Source organism: Octodon degus, unplaced genomic scaffold, assembly GCF_000260255.1.
Source record: "Octodon degus isolate 3935 unplaced genomic scaffold, OctDeg1.0 scaffold00070, whole genome shotgun sequence".
NCBI classification, from domain to species: domain Eukaryota; kingdom Metazoa; phylum Chordata; class Mammalia; order Rodentia; family Octodontidae; genus Octodon; species Octodon degus.
The window spans coordinates 3,738,638-3,753,380 of record NW_004524646.1 but is presented as its reverse complement, the minus strand read 5'-3'; the positions used below and the strand labels follow the sequence as shown (position 1 = coordinate 3,753,380).

At 38.5% G+C, this 14,743-nt stretch overlaps 1 protein-coding gene and 1 pseudogene across 1 annotated transcript in view; both read left to right on the top strand.

The window, feature by feature from the left end:
- Positions 1–858: 858 nt before the first annotated feature.
- Positions 859–14,743, top strand: part of Catsperb (cation channel sperm associated auxiliary subunit beta) — a 167,206-nt gene continuing 153,321 nt past the window's right edge. Inside the window, exons 1-3 of the mRNA XM_023719627.1 lie at positions 859–939; positions 5,990–6,130; positions 9,685–9,745. Coding sequence (XP_023575395.1) covers positions 859–939; positions 5,990–6,130; positions 9,685–9,745 — 283 coding nt within the window. The remainder of the gene's footprint in view (positions 940–5,989; positions 6,131–9,684; positions 9,746–14,743) is intronic.
- Positions 11,244–13,006, top strand: LOC105742736 (annotated as a pseudogene).

The window sequence follows — 14,743 nt, the reverse complement described above, 5'->3', positions numbered from 1 at the left end:
TTAAATGTTTCAAAACAATCGAACTAAGAAAAAGTTTTCATGATAGTAAAGAATTACTAAGAATAAAACAAGATAAATACTGGAATGGCAAATAAATGACCAGCACTTCTAATGGTTTGGGGATAGGATATCGTACAAAGTTCTAGTATGCCGTGGACATGGATAGTGTCCATGATGCTTACTGGTGGCCAGGCGTCACTTGTGGGACTAAACTACTATTTCTTTGATATCCACCCTGTAGACCCAGATAGAATCATGACCCATAGGTCCATTTGTAGAGCATGCTAATGGGAATATTTTGCTGCTGTATACAAAAGAATAACTGAAAGACTGCTTTTGTATACCTTTTATTCTCCTGTATTTATTTGTTTGCCCTATTTGGTGGGTTCTTTCCATTCTCATTCATGGAGTTGTGGATTCCTCTTATTCTTAAGATCAACTATAACAATATTTATTTTGTTATGGAGCTTATTTGTCCTCTTGAAATTTGACAAATATAATCTGTTAGACAAAAAAATTGTCTCACATGACCTTGAGAAAAAAATCTTCATTGATTTTGGGTAAGGGATGATATGATCCTTTAATTCAAATAATAGACTTCAAAAAATACAACACAGAGTAAAGTGCCTGCTTAGGCAGGCACATGGACTGGGGTTTGATCCCCAGCATACAGTATCAGCCCTGCCCCCGGGGCACCTGAGACAGAAACCAACTGGGCGTGGTGGTACTGGCCTATAATCCCAGCACTCAGGAATCTGAAAACAGAAGGACCACTATAAGTCTGATCTGTATAGTGAGATCCTGTAGATACTGTACTAAATACATAAAAAACACAACGAAATAAAATATAGTATTAAGATGTCCATGCAGAAAATTTTCAATAAAATATTAGCAAATAGAATGAAGTACATTATCAAAACTATCATACGTCAAGATCAAGTAGGTTTCATCCCACAAATGCAAGGATAGTTCAACATACGTAAGTTTATAAATGTAATATGTCACATAAAGAGGAACAAGGTCAAAAAGTACATGGTCGTATCAATAGATACAGAAAAGGCTTTTGACAAAATCCGTTATTACTTCATAATAAAAACACTGAAGAAAACAGGAATAGAAGTACCATAACTGAATATGATAAAGGCTATTTGTGACAAACCTATAGCCACTATCATACTATATAGGGAAAAATTAAAGGTATTCCCTAAAATCAGGAACAAGACAAGGATGTCCATCATCATCTCTGCTTTCAATACTTGAAACATTAGCCAGAGCAATTAGGCAAAAGAATGAAATCTTTATTTCTTTCTTTAGAATACATAGAAGAAAGGAAGAATTCAAATGTCATTATCGGTAGATGAAATGATACTCTACATTGAGGACAAACAACTCTACCAAAAGTCTCTTAGAATTAATAACCAATTTCAGCAATGTATCAGGATATGAGATCAAAATGCAAAAATCATTACCATTTGTGCACACCAACAATGAACAGGATAAGAAGGAAATCACAAAAATAATACCATTCATGGTCACCTCAAGAAAAAGAAAATATCCAGAAGTTAACCTACACAAAGCAGTGAAAGACTTCTAAAAACAATACAGTACTTTGAAAAAGATTGAAGGGGATATGAGAAAATGGAAAGAAGTCCCTTGTTCTGAGATATCATTAAAATGACAACAAATCCAAAATACCAACAGCATACTTTAAAGAGCTGGAAGAAATAATCCCAAGATTCCTATGGAACCAGAAAAGTCCCTGAATAGCAAAAGCAGTGTTGGGCAATAGGAGCAAAGCAGGGTGCATAGGAATCCCTGACATCAGGGTATACCACAAAGTGATAGTGGTAAAAATGACATGGTGCTGGAACAAAAACAGACAGTGGAACAGAACTGAGAATGCAGAAACCCATTCAGCTATTTGATCTTTGACAAATGATCCAGAAGCGTATGCTAGCAGAAAGCTAGCATATTCGACATGAGGTGTTGGGAAAACTGGTTCTGTTTGTAGAAGAAAAAACTGGAACTTTATCTCTCACCACATACTCCATTATATAAAAAGGGATTAAAGATCTCAACATTGAAACAGAAACATTAAACCTTCTGAAAGAAAGTTTTTCTTCACTTGAAGACAGGTGTAGGAAAGGATTTTCTAAACAGACCCTCAATTGCACAAGAAACAGCAGCAAGAATCAACAAACGGGATGATATAAGCCTAAATAGCTTCTGTGCATCACAAGAATCAATCAGGAGAGTGAGGAGAAAAACCTACAGAATGGGAAATAATTTACCAACTACTCCTCAAACAAAGGAGTACCAAAAACTCAAGAAAATGGAACCACCTATAATTAAAGACCCAGTCTAGAAATGGGAAAGATAAATAAATAGACACTTCACAGAGAAAAAATACAAATGATCAAGAAATATATGAAAAAATGTTGACCATTTCTGGGCATTAGAGAAATGCAAAATAAGGCAGCGTTAAGACTCCATCTTCTCCAGAAAGAATAGCAATCATTAAGAAATGAACCAGTAACAAACACTGGCATGGCTGTAGTGAAAAGGAACCCCCTTTTATTGTTGTTGAGAATGCAAACTGTACAATCACTTTGAGATTTCTCAAAGAATTGAAATGAGAAATTCCCTATGACCTAGCTATGTCCCTGCTAAGTATTTTCCCCAAAGGCCTTAAGTAGTCATACTACAGCACTAAATGCATACCAATGTTTACAGCAGCACAATTCATAAAGCTAAATCCTGGAAGCAGACTGCATACCCACCAACTGATGATGGGATAAGGAAAGTGTTTTATCTATATAGAATGGGATGCTAGTCTGCTATAAAGAAATCTGAGGTATTTGTAGGAAAATGCATGTACCTGTACATATAATGTTGAAATAAATAAACCAGACACACAAGCTTTCATACCATATGTGAAGAGAGCAGCTGAAGCTAGAGATGAATCACACATGCAGGGCTAAGATACCCTGAGCCACGTAAATAAGTTGTTTCTCTCTGGCTGTTAGGCAAAGAGGCTCAAAATGACATCAACCTCTTGAGTGTATAAATAAACGCTCTACAGTTCATGGCCAGCTCTTCTGCTCCCATCAGAGAATAACCTCTTCGTGACCTCAGCTTTGTCTCTTGTCTATGTTTTCCTCATGCCACTGCAGTTTTTCCTTGAGATCACTGAGAACCCAAAGAAATAGCCATACATATGGTATCTCTCATTTGAATGTGGCAAAATGCAAAGAAAATGACAAAGGAGGGATGGAAAGGGACAAAGGGATCGATCTAGTTCAGTAGGGAAGTGGTCCAGGGGAGCAACAGTGAGAGGTGAGAAGGGGGGTTAGGGGAAATAAGAAAAATAAAGATATGCTATGCACAGGAGCCTAAAAACTCCAGTAAATGGAAATTTTATATGACATAACATGAGCTAAGAAAAATAGTATCAACAAATACATAAAAGTTGATAAAGAAACCAGAGTAGGAAGGGGAAGAACAAGGGAGTGGAAAGAGACTAGAAAAAACCAAACTTGGGCAGGCCAGAAAGCTCAGCAGACTAAAGCACCTATTTAGGCAGAGTGCAGCAGCCAGGGGTTCAATCCCTGGCATGCCATGCCGGCCCCACCCCTGGGGTGCGCTGAAACAGCGATTGAGACTGGGTGTGGTGGCGCGTGCCTATAATCCCAGTGCTTGGGAGGCTGAAAACAAGAGGATCACTACATAGTGAGTCCCTGAATGCCCTGTAGACCCTGTATCAAATACATTAAAAGAAAAACCTGCATTATGTATATAGAGCCAGTCCCCAAGATGATTCTAAGATGCATGAACTGCAAATATGTACTAATAAAATAAAACACAGTTTTTAAAAAGATAGCTATGCAGAAAACTCTAAAAACAGGGCCAGGGAGATGGCTCAGTGGAATAAGTGCTTCCCTGGCAAGCGCAAGGTCCAGAGTTCAATCCCTGGTTCCGCAAAAAAAAAAAAAAAAAAAAAAAAAAAAAAAAAAACTCTAAAAACATAGAAGTTAATAAAATGCAGATTATCTAAAAATCTATGATAACTATAATAAAAAAAACAATTCCACACCAATCAAGTATATTTATCTCTAAAACTGCTTTGATTGAGACTTTAATTCCTTCTTCGTATGCCACATATATTTAACTTTTATATTTACAATTATTGTTAAGTACATGCCCTTTGAGTAAAAAATTCCTTTCTTATTTGTGTATGCTGTAGAAAAGGAATGAGCCTTAGAAGAAGACAGCTTACAAAGTTGAGATCAGATCTTGGGCTTGCCAGTTAGTGGTCTATGTGTGCTTAGGCAAGTTACTAAACCTCTCCAACCAGTTTTTTTTTTTCTCTAGTTTTTTTATTTTGTTGTATTGTATTATGTAGTGATAAGGATTGAACCCAGGGCCTTCACACTGGACTGCATCTTCAACCCGTTTTGTTTTTTATTTTGAGACAAGGTCTTGCTAAATTATGAGGGCTGCAGTCCTCCTGCCTCAGCCTCCCAGAGTGCTGAGATTACAGGCATTCATCAACATAGGATTACAAATGTGTGCCACCATACCCAGTTCTCTCATTCTTTTCTTCTTGAAAAAGGAATTATAGCCAGGCACTGGGGCACATAACTGATCCCTCTCCTGAGGAAGCTGAGGCAGGAGAATCACAAATGCAAGAACAGTCTGGGCAAGTTGGCAAGATTCTATCTCAAAATAAAAGAACAAAAAGGACTGAGGCTATAGCTCAATGATAGAGTACGTAAGCATGCATGAGGCCCTGTATTCAATTACTAATACTGAAAAACATGAGTTGTGCATAGGGCTTGGGTTATACCAGTGTGTTTATTTGTATCATGCTGGGGGGTGTGTGTGTGTGTTGTGTGTGTGTGTGTGTGTGTGTGTGTGTGTTTGGCATTTTTCAAAACATTTTGTGTTAATTAGGACATTTAATCTTCACATTTGATCATCTCTGAGATAATTAAGTACTATTGTCCTTTTCCCAGACGAATTACAAATTCTTGTATTGCCAATCTCCCTTTTCTACTTTGAGTAATTGATTCTATGTTTATGTTCCTTGTATCTTTCCTTCCACCCACCTACCCCTCCATCTACCACTCCATCCATCCCTCCACTTTGTCTCCCTGAAGATCCCCATTCAAATGCAAGTTCCATTATGCAGGAAGTTTTCCTCTTTTCTTCACTTCTCTATACCTAGCACTTACAAAACTGCTGTAGATATTGTGTGAATAAATATCCTTCCCCACTTTTTAAGCAGAGAAACTTAAAGTAGATAAGGAAATTGCCCAAAATGCTCTTAATTACAAGGAGAGGGGCCAGTGAGATAGCTCAGCAGCCTAGAGCACTTGCTTAGGAAGCTTAGGCAAAGAGTGCAGGGACCATGGTTCAATCCCCTGCATCACATGACATGCCACCCTGCCTGCAGTGTGGGCTGAGCAGGCCAGCAAAAAAAAAAAAAAAAATTGAGACAAGGAGAACTGAGGGGTGAAATAAACTTCTTAGTATCTGTCTCATGCAACTCTTCAGTAAAATCTACCATTTATGATTGCTGTATTTTCATGTACCGTAGCAAACAACCAATAAAACTGCAAGATTTGCTTTATACATTTGCTTCCTTAGGCACAAAAATATAATAAAATCAAATTTCCTACATGTGAGAGCATGTGGTTCTGATTTTATCTTTATTAAATATAAAAACTTTCTTATTTTTATGACAGAAAAGATTACAATAAGGATAAATTGAAACTTCATGCCATTACATAATAGGTTACTGAGTTCTAAAAGTGTACTTTGGAAAAATAGTTCTTTTTTTCTCTCTAGCTAGAGTTGGAATTGCTGGAGGTAGTTACCTTAGCAGCATTTACTTTTCACAGATTTCTCCTCACTTTTAAATTAATGTATATGCTTCTCTCCATCAAATTGCCATTACTTGTTTGTTTTCTTTTCCTCTTTCCTAAAGAAAATCAAATGTTTTTTCCAAGCGGAGAATGAGCTTGTTTCCAAGGAAATGCTAAGTACATTCACATCTGGAGGACTTGCCCCTACCTTGGAAATCATAAACAGCACATATCGTGGCATCTTCCACTTTAACTTAACATTGGTAACTATGCTTTGTTTTATTCTATGGTATGTTTTCACAAGTATTTCCTTCCTTATAGGATATGTTTTTAAAGACAGGTAGCTCAGTATTAGTACATTATAGATATAGACATATAGACACAGATATGCATATGTTTTAGGCCTAAAATATAGTATTATACTTCTTGCTTCAACCAGTCATAACATTTTTTAAGAAATTGGAAGAAAACTACAACTTTTTAAGTACTTACCTACTCATTTACCATTTCCATTGTTCTTCATTCTTTTCTGTAGATACAAGTTGCATCTGGTATCATTTTTCTTCAGATTGAAGAAACAAATATTTTTTGCAGTACAAATCTGCTGACAATGAATTGCTTATTCCTCTGAAAATGTCTTTATTTGACCTTCATTTATTTTAATGTATTTAGTACAGGGTCTATGGAGTCTCACTACACAGATCAGGCTTGTAGTGATCGTCCTGTTTTCAGCCTCCTAAGATCTGGGATTACAGGTGCGCACCACCATGCCCAGTCTCAATCTTTGTCTCAGCACACCCTGGGGGCAGGGCCAGCACAGCAAGCCAGGGATCGAACCCTGGCCGCTGCATTCTGCCTAAGCAGGCACTTTAGTGTGCTGAGCTGTCTGGCCGGCCCCTGACCTTCATTTTTAAAACAACTTTATTGAGATATAATTCACATATCACGCAGTTCACCTATATAAAGTGTATAATTCATTATTTTTAGTAAATTCATACACTGGATTTATATGATTGGCCCTACTATATAATTCTAGAATGTTTCATCACTCCAAAGTACAACTTAGAGGCATTAGAAGATGCGCTTTCCATTCTGCCTCTACTCCTCATCCCTAAGCCACCACTACTCTATCTCTCTACATATTTGCTTAGTCTGAGCATTTTGTGTAAATGAAACATAATGTATAATATTTATGACTATATCTTTCAGTTTATATAATATATCCTATATTCATCTGTGCTAAAACATATCAGTACTACATTCCCTTTTCTGGTGGAATAATACACTATGAAGGGCTGGCCAGATAGCTCAGCATACTAAAGCACTTGCTTAGGCAGAGCGCAGCAGCTGAGGTTTGATACCCTATGTGTCATGCAGGCCCTGCCCCTGGGGCGCACTGAGACAGCAACTGAGACATGATGGCACGAGCCTATAATCCCAGCGCATGGGAGGCTGAAAACAGGAGAATCACTATGAGTCCTATCTACATAGTGAGACCCTGTAGACCCTATAGTAAAATACATTAATAATAATAATAATAATAATAATAATAATAATAATGTGTCGTTGCATTGACACTGCATTTGATTTATCTCTTCATCAGTTGAAGACCATTTGAGTTGTTTGGTTTGGGGCTATTATAAATAATGCTGCTGACTGTTTGTGGATGTGTCTAGGGAAGTGTTTTCATATCTCTGGACACAAAGCCATGTTTAACTTCTTAAGAACTACAAGACTGCTTTCCAAAATGATTATACTGCTTTCCATTTCTACCTATGTTATTAGAGTTCTAGTTCTCCCCATCCTCACCAACACTTGCTATGTCTTTTTTGTTATAGCCATTCTAGTGAGTATGCGGAGCTCTCTATCATTATGGTTTTGATTTATATTTTTCTAATGATAAATGATGTTGTATACCATTTTCTATACTTACTGGCCACTTAAATATCTTCTTTGGGGAAATAACTTTTTTTAGACAGGGTCTCATTGTGTAGTTCAGACCAGCCTTGAACTCACCATGTAGTCCAGGCTAAGCTGAAACTCACAGCAATCCTCCTGAATCAGCCTCTCAAGTGTTGGGATTAGAGCTTTACAGCACCACACCTGACCTAGAAATAGCTATTTAGGTTCCTGGCCCTTTTTAATTGAGTTTTTTAATTGTTGAATTGCAAATGTTCTTTATATATTCTGTATAGAAGTCCCATACCAGATATGATTTTCAATTATCTTCTTACACTCTGAGTTGCCTTTTCACTTTCTTGGTAGTGTGTGCTTGATGTATGAAAGTTCCTTTCTTGAACTTTATGAGTCATGTGTAGAAAGCAATCACCTGATCCAAGGTCAGAAAGATTTACCTGTATGTTTTCTTCCAGAAGCTTTATAATTTTAGCCTTTACCTATGAATCATTGATTCATTTTGAGTTTTTATACACTGTGCAATAGCAGGTAGCAGTCTATATTCAATATATTCTTGTATATCAGTTTTTGGGGGGTTTTGTTTGTTTGTTTATTTGCTTGATTTCTGAGACAGGATCTTACCATGTAGCTCAAGTTGGCCTTGAACTTACTTTGTAGCCCAGCCTGGCCTTGAACTTTGCAGTGATCCTCCTCCCTCAGCCTCCTGAGGACTGAGGACTGAGATTACAGGCATGCATCAGGACACCTAGCTCAGTTTTACTTTTTTGTTTCTTTTCATATCATGTCACTTTTGGTTGAAAACTAGCCATTGAAGTTACTATGTTTTGTCAACTCTAGATTCCATTTTGTTCTTCCAAGAAACTGCTATTCTTATTATTCTAAAATCAGATAGAAGGCCAGTGAGATAGCTTAGCGGACTAAGCACCTGCTTAGGCAAGCAGAAGGACTAGGGTTTGATCCCTGGCTCCACATGCCAGGCTGAGACAGCAACTGAGTCTGGGCATGGTGGCACACACCAATAATCCCAGTACTGGGGAGACTGAGGAAAGGAGGATCACTATCAGTCCGTTCTGTGTAGTGACCCTGTAACAAATACATTAAAATTAAAGAAAAAAATGTAAAAAAAAAAAAAAGAAATCAAACAACTTGGCAAAAACTTTGAACTGTTTTATAGTTTTAATAACTGATATCTTTACCAATTCTTTTAGCTTCTGCTGCTGGATTTTTTATACATGATCTTCAAGGGGTGTCCTCCTCACCTGTGTAGCACAAGGATTTGGACACAGTTTTTATATAAATCTTAGAGCTCAGCATTCTTGCAGATCTCTTGCTCTTTGGATTTTTCTCCTAAATTTTTAAGTATTCTGCCATCTCGTGCCTTATCTTTGGTTATTATTGTTAAGCAGTAGCACTTCAGCTTCATGCTACCAGACCATGGCTATATGGTAATCCATTATGTGACCATATTATTGTATGCAGCTCAATAACTTTTTTATTATTTCCAACCTTAGACTATTCCAAAACATGATGCAAGCATACTCTTGAATATACATCACTTTGCACATATCTGCAAAGCCCTAACAATGAAATTGCTAAATAAAAGTATATGTACCTGGATGTTTTTGTTTAATTCTTTTTTGAGAGATAAGATAGAGCTACATGTGGTGCTGAGGCAGAAGGATTGCAAGTTCAAGCTGAGCCTAAGAAATTTAGCTACTCAACAAGACCGTTTCAAAAGAAAAACAAAACAAAACAAAAGGCTGAGGATATGGTTCTTTTGAAGACCCTAGGATCAATCCCGAGTACAGAAAAAAAAAAAAAAAGATAAATAGAATATGCCAAAATAGCTGTTACTATTAACATTGTAAAATATTGTTCTCTGGTGCCTTCTTCATTCAAGTTTAGTGATCGAATTCTCTGGTTAATTGACATTCCTAGAGGAAACATCACAACTAACACAGGTAAGACTGATCTGAATTTATTCTTTTTCTCCTGGGTCTAAATTTTCTCCTGGGTCTAAATAAAAATATTTTAAAGTTTACCCATTGTCCCATGTAAATATCTCATGTATCATGTAAGACATAATAGAATTTCATTTAAGATCTATTTGAAATTTTAATTTAACGGGGCATGTGTGTTTTACCTGGTAGTCTTACAAGTTGGTTGTTCTGACATACGTAACATTTATATGATCCTTTACTTAAAGCAAATACATTTTCTGTAAGTTGGAAATTATACTACTGAGATTTGGGGGCATTTATAAATTTTGAGGAAATTAAATCAACCTTAAAGGACAGGGACATAGCTCAGAGGCGTAGTGCCTGCTTGAGGAGCACAAGACCTTAAGTTCAATTCCCAGTACCAAAAATAAATAAATAAAATAAACCTTAAAATAACCTATAAAATGTTATGGTATATAAGACCATACAGTGTAATGTATTGTTTTATTACAGAATCTACTATTAAAAGTTATGTGGCAATATATACTGTGTATACCCAGAAAGAAAAAGAACTAAAGTCAAATCCTAGGATTTATGAATATTAAGTGAATGGATTAACTTAAATTTTCAGGCATAAAATATAGTTCTATAGTGTAAAAATAGTGGAAGATTTTTTGTTGTTTTTTAATTAATTTTATTTAGAAATAAATAGCAATGAGATAATTTCAAAACCAATTAGTGATTTATTTTTAATATGGTAAATATAAGAAAGAAAAACTTAACTTCACTTAAAGAAAAAAATTATTTCTTGGATTCCAAAGACAAAAATGCAGCCACTCTGCAGGAAGGAATTAGAAACAAGAAATACAAAGAAGCCAAGAAACACATTTTCACTGTCTCACGTGTCTCTCTTTTCTATAATTCTACATTTATTTTTGTTGTTTTGCAGACTGGATTCTAAGGATATCTCACTACTATGTAATTTTTGTTATTTTTCCTAGTGGCCAGACCAATTATAAATTCTCAGGAGACTATCTTTATCCTAAGATAGACTCATATGCTAATTAAATATGGCAGAAAATCATACAGGTTGGCCTGTATGACTTCCCTGTCCCATTCTCCCAGCTAGTAAGGCCCAGCGGCAGGGCTGCCCATGCTCTTTGGAGTTCACATCATACTGTCATACATGCCAACCCCTTTAGATAAGAGAGTACAGTGTATCCTACAGAGTCAACATGGAGAAAGGAAAGAATAGACCAAAGATGGTAGAAAAGATTCTATACAGGCCACATAAAGGAGGGGGTGGCACAACAGAGGCAGCTTTTTCCTGGGTGGGGCTTGTGATGTCATGGCCTGTTAGCAGGAAGAGGAGCAGTAACCCAAGACCGGAGAGGAACCCAGTCCAAACCCCCTTTTGGTCCTCAGAGTATGAGCCTTGTGCACTGTGTTCTCAGATCTGCCCAACAGTTTCCATCCAAATTTTGCCAGCTCCTTTCCTCTGCCACCACTATGCCCAAGACAGTTAGTGCTTGTGACCACCATGGACGCACAGCTGGATGCACAGCCCAATACCACTGGCAAGCAGCTGTTTGATCAGGTGGTGAAAACTATTGGCCTGAGGGAAGTTTGGTTCTGTGGTGTGCAGTACCAGAACACCAAGGGTTTCTCCACTTACTGGAACTCAATAAGAAAGTAACTTCACAGGATGTACAAAAGGAAAGCCCTCTGCTCTTTAAATTCTGGGCCAAGTTCTACTCTGAAGATGTACCTGAAGAATGAATCCAGGATATCACCCAGCACCTATTCTTTCTGCAAGTGAAAGAAGGTAGTCTCAATGATGACTTTTAATGCCCACCTGAAACTGCTGTGCTCTTGTCTTCTTATGCTGTCCAGTCCAAGTATGGTAACTTCAACAGGGAGGTGCACAGGTCTGGATACCTGGGTGGAGACAAGTTTCTGCCTCAGAGAGTCATGGAACAACACAAACTCAACAAGGTTCAGTGGGAGGAATGGTTTCAAGTCTGGCATGAAGAACACCGTCTCATGTTCAGAGAAGATGCTGTCCTGGAATATCTAAAGATTGCCCAAGATCTGGAGATGTATGGTGTGAATTACTTCAGCATCAAGAACAAGGAAGGCTGAGGATTGTGGCTAGGGGTAAATGCCCTAGATCTCAACATCTATGAACAGAATGACAGACTGATGCCCAAAATTGGATTTCCCTGGAGTGAAATCAAGAACATCTCTTTCAATGACAAGAAATTTGTCATCAAGCTTATTGACAAAAAAAATCCCCGGACTTTGTCTTTTGTGCTCCTTGACTGAGGATGAACAAGTGGATTTTAGCCCTGTGCATGGGGAGCCATGAACTATATATGCGCTGCTGCAAGCCTGACACCATTGAAGTGCAATAGATGAAGGCACAGGCTCGGGAGGAGACCAGAAGCAAATGGAGCATACCCTGCTGGAAAATGAGAAGAATAAGCGTGAGATGGCAGAAGAGGAGAAGATTGAGCGGGAGAAAGATGAACTGATGGAGAAGCTGAAGCAGATTGAAGAACAGACTAAGAAGGCTCAACAAGAACTAGAGGAACAGGGGATGGGGAGATGGCTCAGTAGAACAAGCACTTCCCTGGCAAGTGCAAGGGCCTGAGTTCAATCCCTGGTTCTGAAAAAAAAGAAAGAACTGGAAGAACAGACATACAGAGCCCAAAAAGCTGGCCAAGGAGCATCAAGAAGCTGAAGAGGATAAGGAGGCTTTGCTGCAGGTCTCACAGTACCAAAAGAAGACCCAAGAACAAATGGCTTCAGAAAGTGCAGAGCTGATAGCTCAGATCTCTCAGCTGAAGATGGCCTGATGGAAGAAAGAGAGTGAGGCTGCTGAGTGGCAAAAAAAAAAAAAGGCACAGATGCTGCAAGAAGACTTGTAGAAGACCCGTGCTGAGTTAAAGACTGCCATGAATACACCTCATGTAGCATAGCCTGCAAAAAATGAACAGGATGAACAAGATGAGAATGGGGAAGATGCCAGTGCTGACCTGTGGGCTGATGCTATGGCCAAGGACCACAGTAAAGAGGAACATACCACTGAGAAGAATAAGCGAGTGCAGAAGCACCTGAAGGGCCCCCACTTCAGAGCTGGCCAATGCCCGTGATGAGTCCATGGAGACTGCCAATGACATGATCCATGCTGAGAACATGTGACTGGGCTGAGATAAATATAAGACTCTAAGTCAGATCTGGCTGGGCAAGCAGCGTGTTGATGAGTTTGAATCCATGTAGTCATGTAATGGATACCCAGCCTCTAGGGACCCATCCTCTATTCTTCCTTCTAGTCCTGATATCTTTGTATAACTCACACTGTGCTGGAGCCACTAACTACAGCAGCTCTGGAGTTATGCCAAGCATTCAGTGCAGCCATGGGACCAAACCTAGCCCATCAGCCCTGCTCAATTCCTTGGGCAGACAAATGGCCCACTGTAGTGCAAATGAGACCCCTTTTTCCCTCCGTAACTTATTTAATCTAGCTTGCTAGAATAGACTATTTCCTCAGCTCTGAGGCACATTCCATTTCATTAGGCAGAAGCATCTATACGTAACTGTTATCCATGAAAGATAAACGTAAAGTAGATTGAAACTATCCCTACTCCCCTATAACACCATTGCCTTCCTCTTCCACATCATATGATTCTTTTTCAGGGTTGGATTACAGGGTTTTAAAAAAGAGGTAGGACCATGATAAGGTCAACTGACCTATAATTTAGCCTCCCAGAGCCCTTCCATTTTAGAGGCTTTCTAATGCTTGGAGAGTAAAAGATTCAGTCATTATTGTTTCTATCTCCCAGATTTGGACTGTTAGAAACTCAGTAACATACCTTTCATCTTAATTCAGGAACTCAGTTTCTCCTTAGTGTAGGATAGAAAGATAGTGCCTTCAAGGGGCTTTATATCCTACAAGGCCATTGGTCCTTTTGTTCAGGTAAGACTGGGTAAAAGACCCTGTCTCAATTGCTTATGGGAACCTAAGCTTCAATCAAGTCAACTCTGAGCAGTAGTATCTCATATTATTCCAGGACCCTAGTTCTTCTCTGGATCTGCCCCTGTCCCCTCCAGTCCCTAAATTGACTCCAGCTGGAACAGTAGAGATGAGTACCTGAAAGCTCAGCCAGCCCCATATATACATCTCTTGCCAAAATAAATGCTCACACCTTTTGTCAGTATTTTCCTTACCAGTCCAGGACACATCTCCCATCAGAACTACTTGGGCCCCAGTTCCTGCTCCACAGCCATCTTGGTCTTAGTGTGGTGGTCCCTAAATCTTGACACCAGTAGCTTCAGTTAGGGAGTGGACAAAAGAAGGTACATACGGTACCTTCTGATCCTACAGTTTACATAACCCTCTCAGGTGCCCAGTAATTCCTTCCTGTCACCCCTGTCCAAAGTGGTACCTAGGCTGTGCCTCTCAAAAACCTCTAACCTAGGTCATGTCACTCACTTTGTAAACCCATGGCCTACATAGCATAGAGCTGCAGGGGATTCTGGCCTGGTCCCTTATACACTCCCATGCTTTGCCCTCAGTCCAAGAGTAACCTCTTCTTCCTCTTCTCCACTTTATGTATGCTTTTTCCCCTATCATTATTAAATATTCTAATTTGACTGACCTTGTAAGATACAAAAGTTACATTTTTAATTATATAGTTCTTGCTTTAGCTTGGTCTAGCCAGCAGAAAAGTATAACCACGAGGTATAAAAAGTAATGCCATATTAATATGCTGAGGTGTAAAAGGCTCAAGTCAACAACTTCTGAAAATTGCTAATTCTGCTGATAACCCACTACTATTATGGACCATTGGACTATATTGGGTTATTTTGCTGAATTTAAGAACCTACAATCTTTAGACTAGCTTCAAATGTGAAAAGGTCCTTTAAAGAATTCTCCAAATATAGCTTCTCTAACTGCAGTGGAACACTTATCTCTGACAAAACAAAACAAAAAAGGAGAATATAAATAAAGGACCA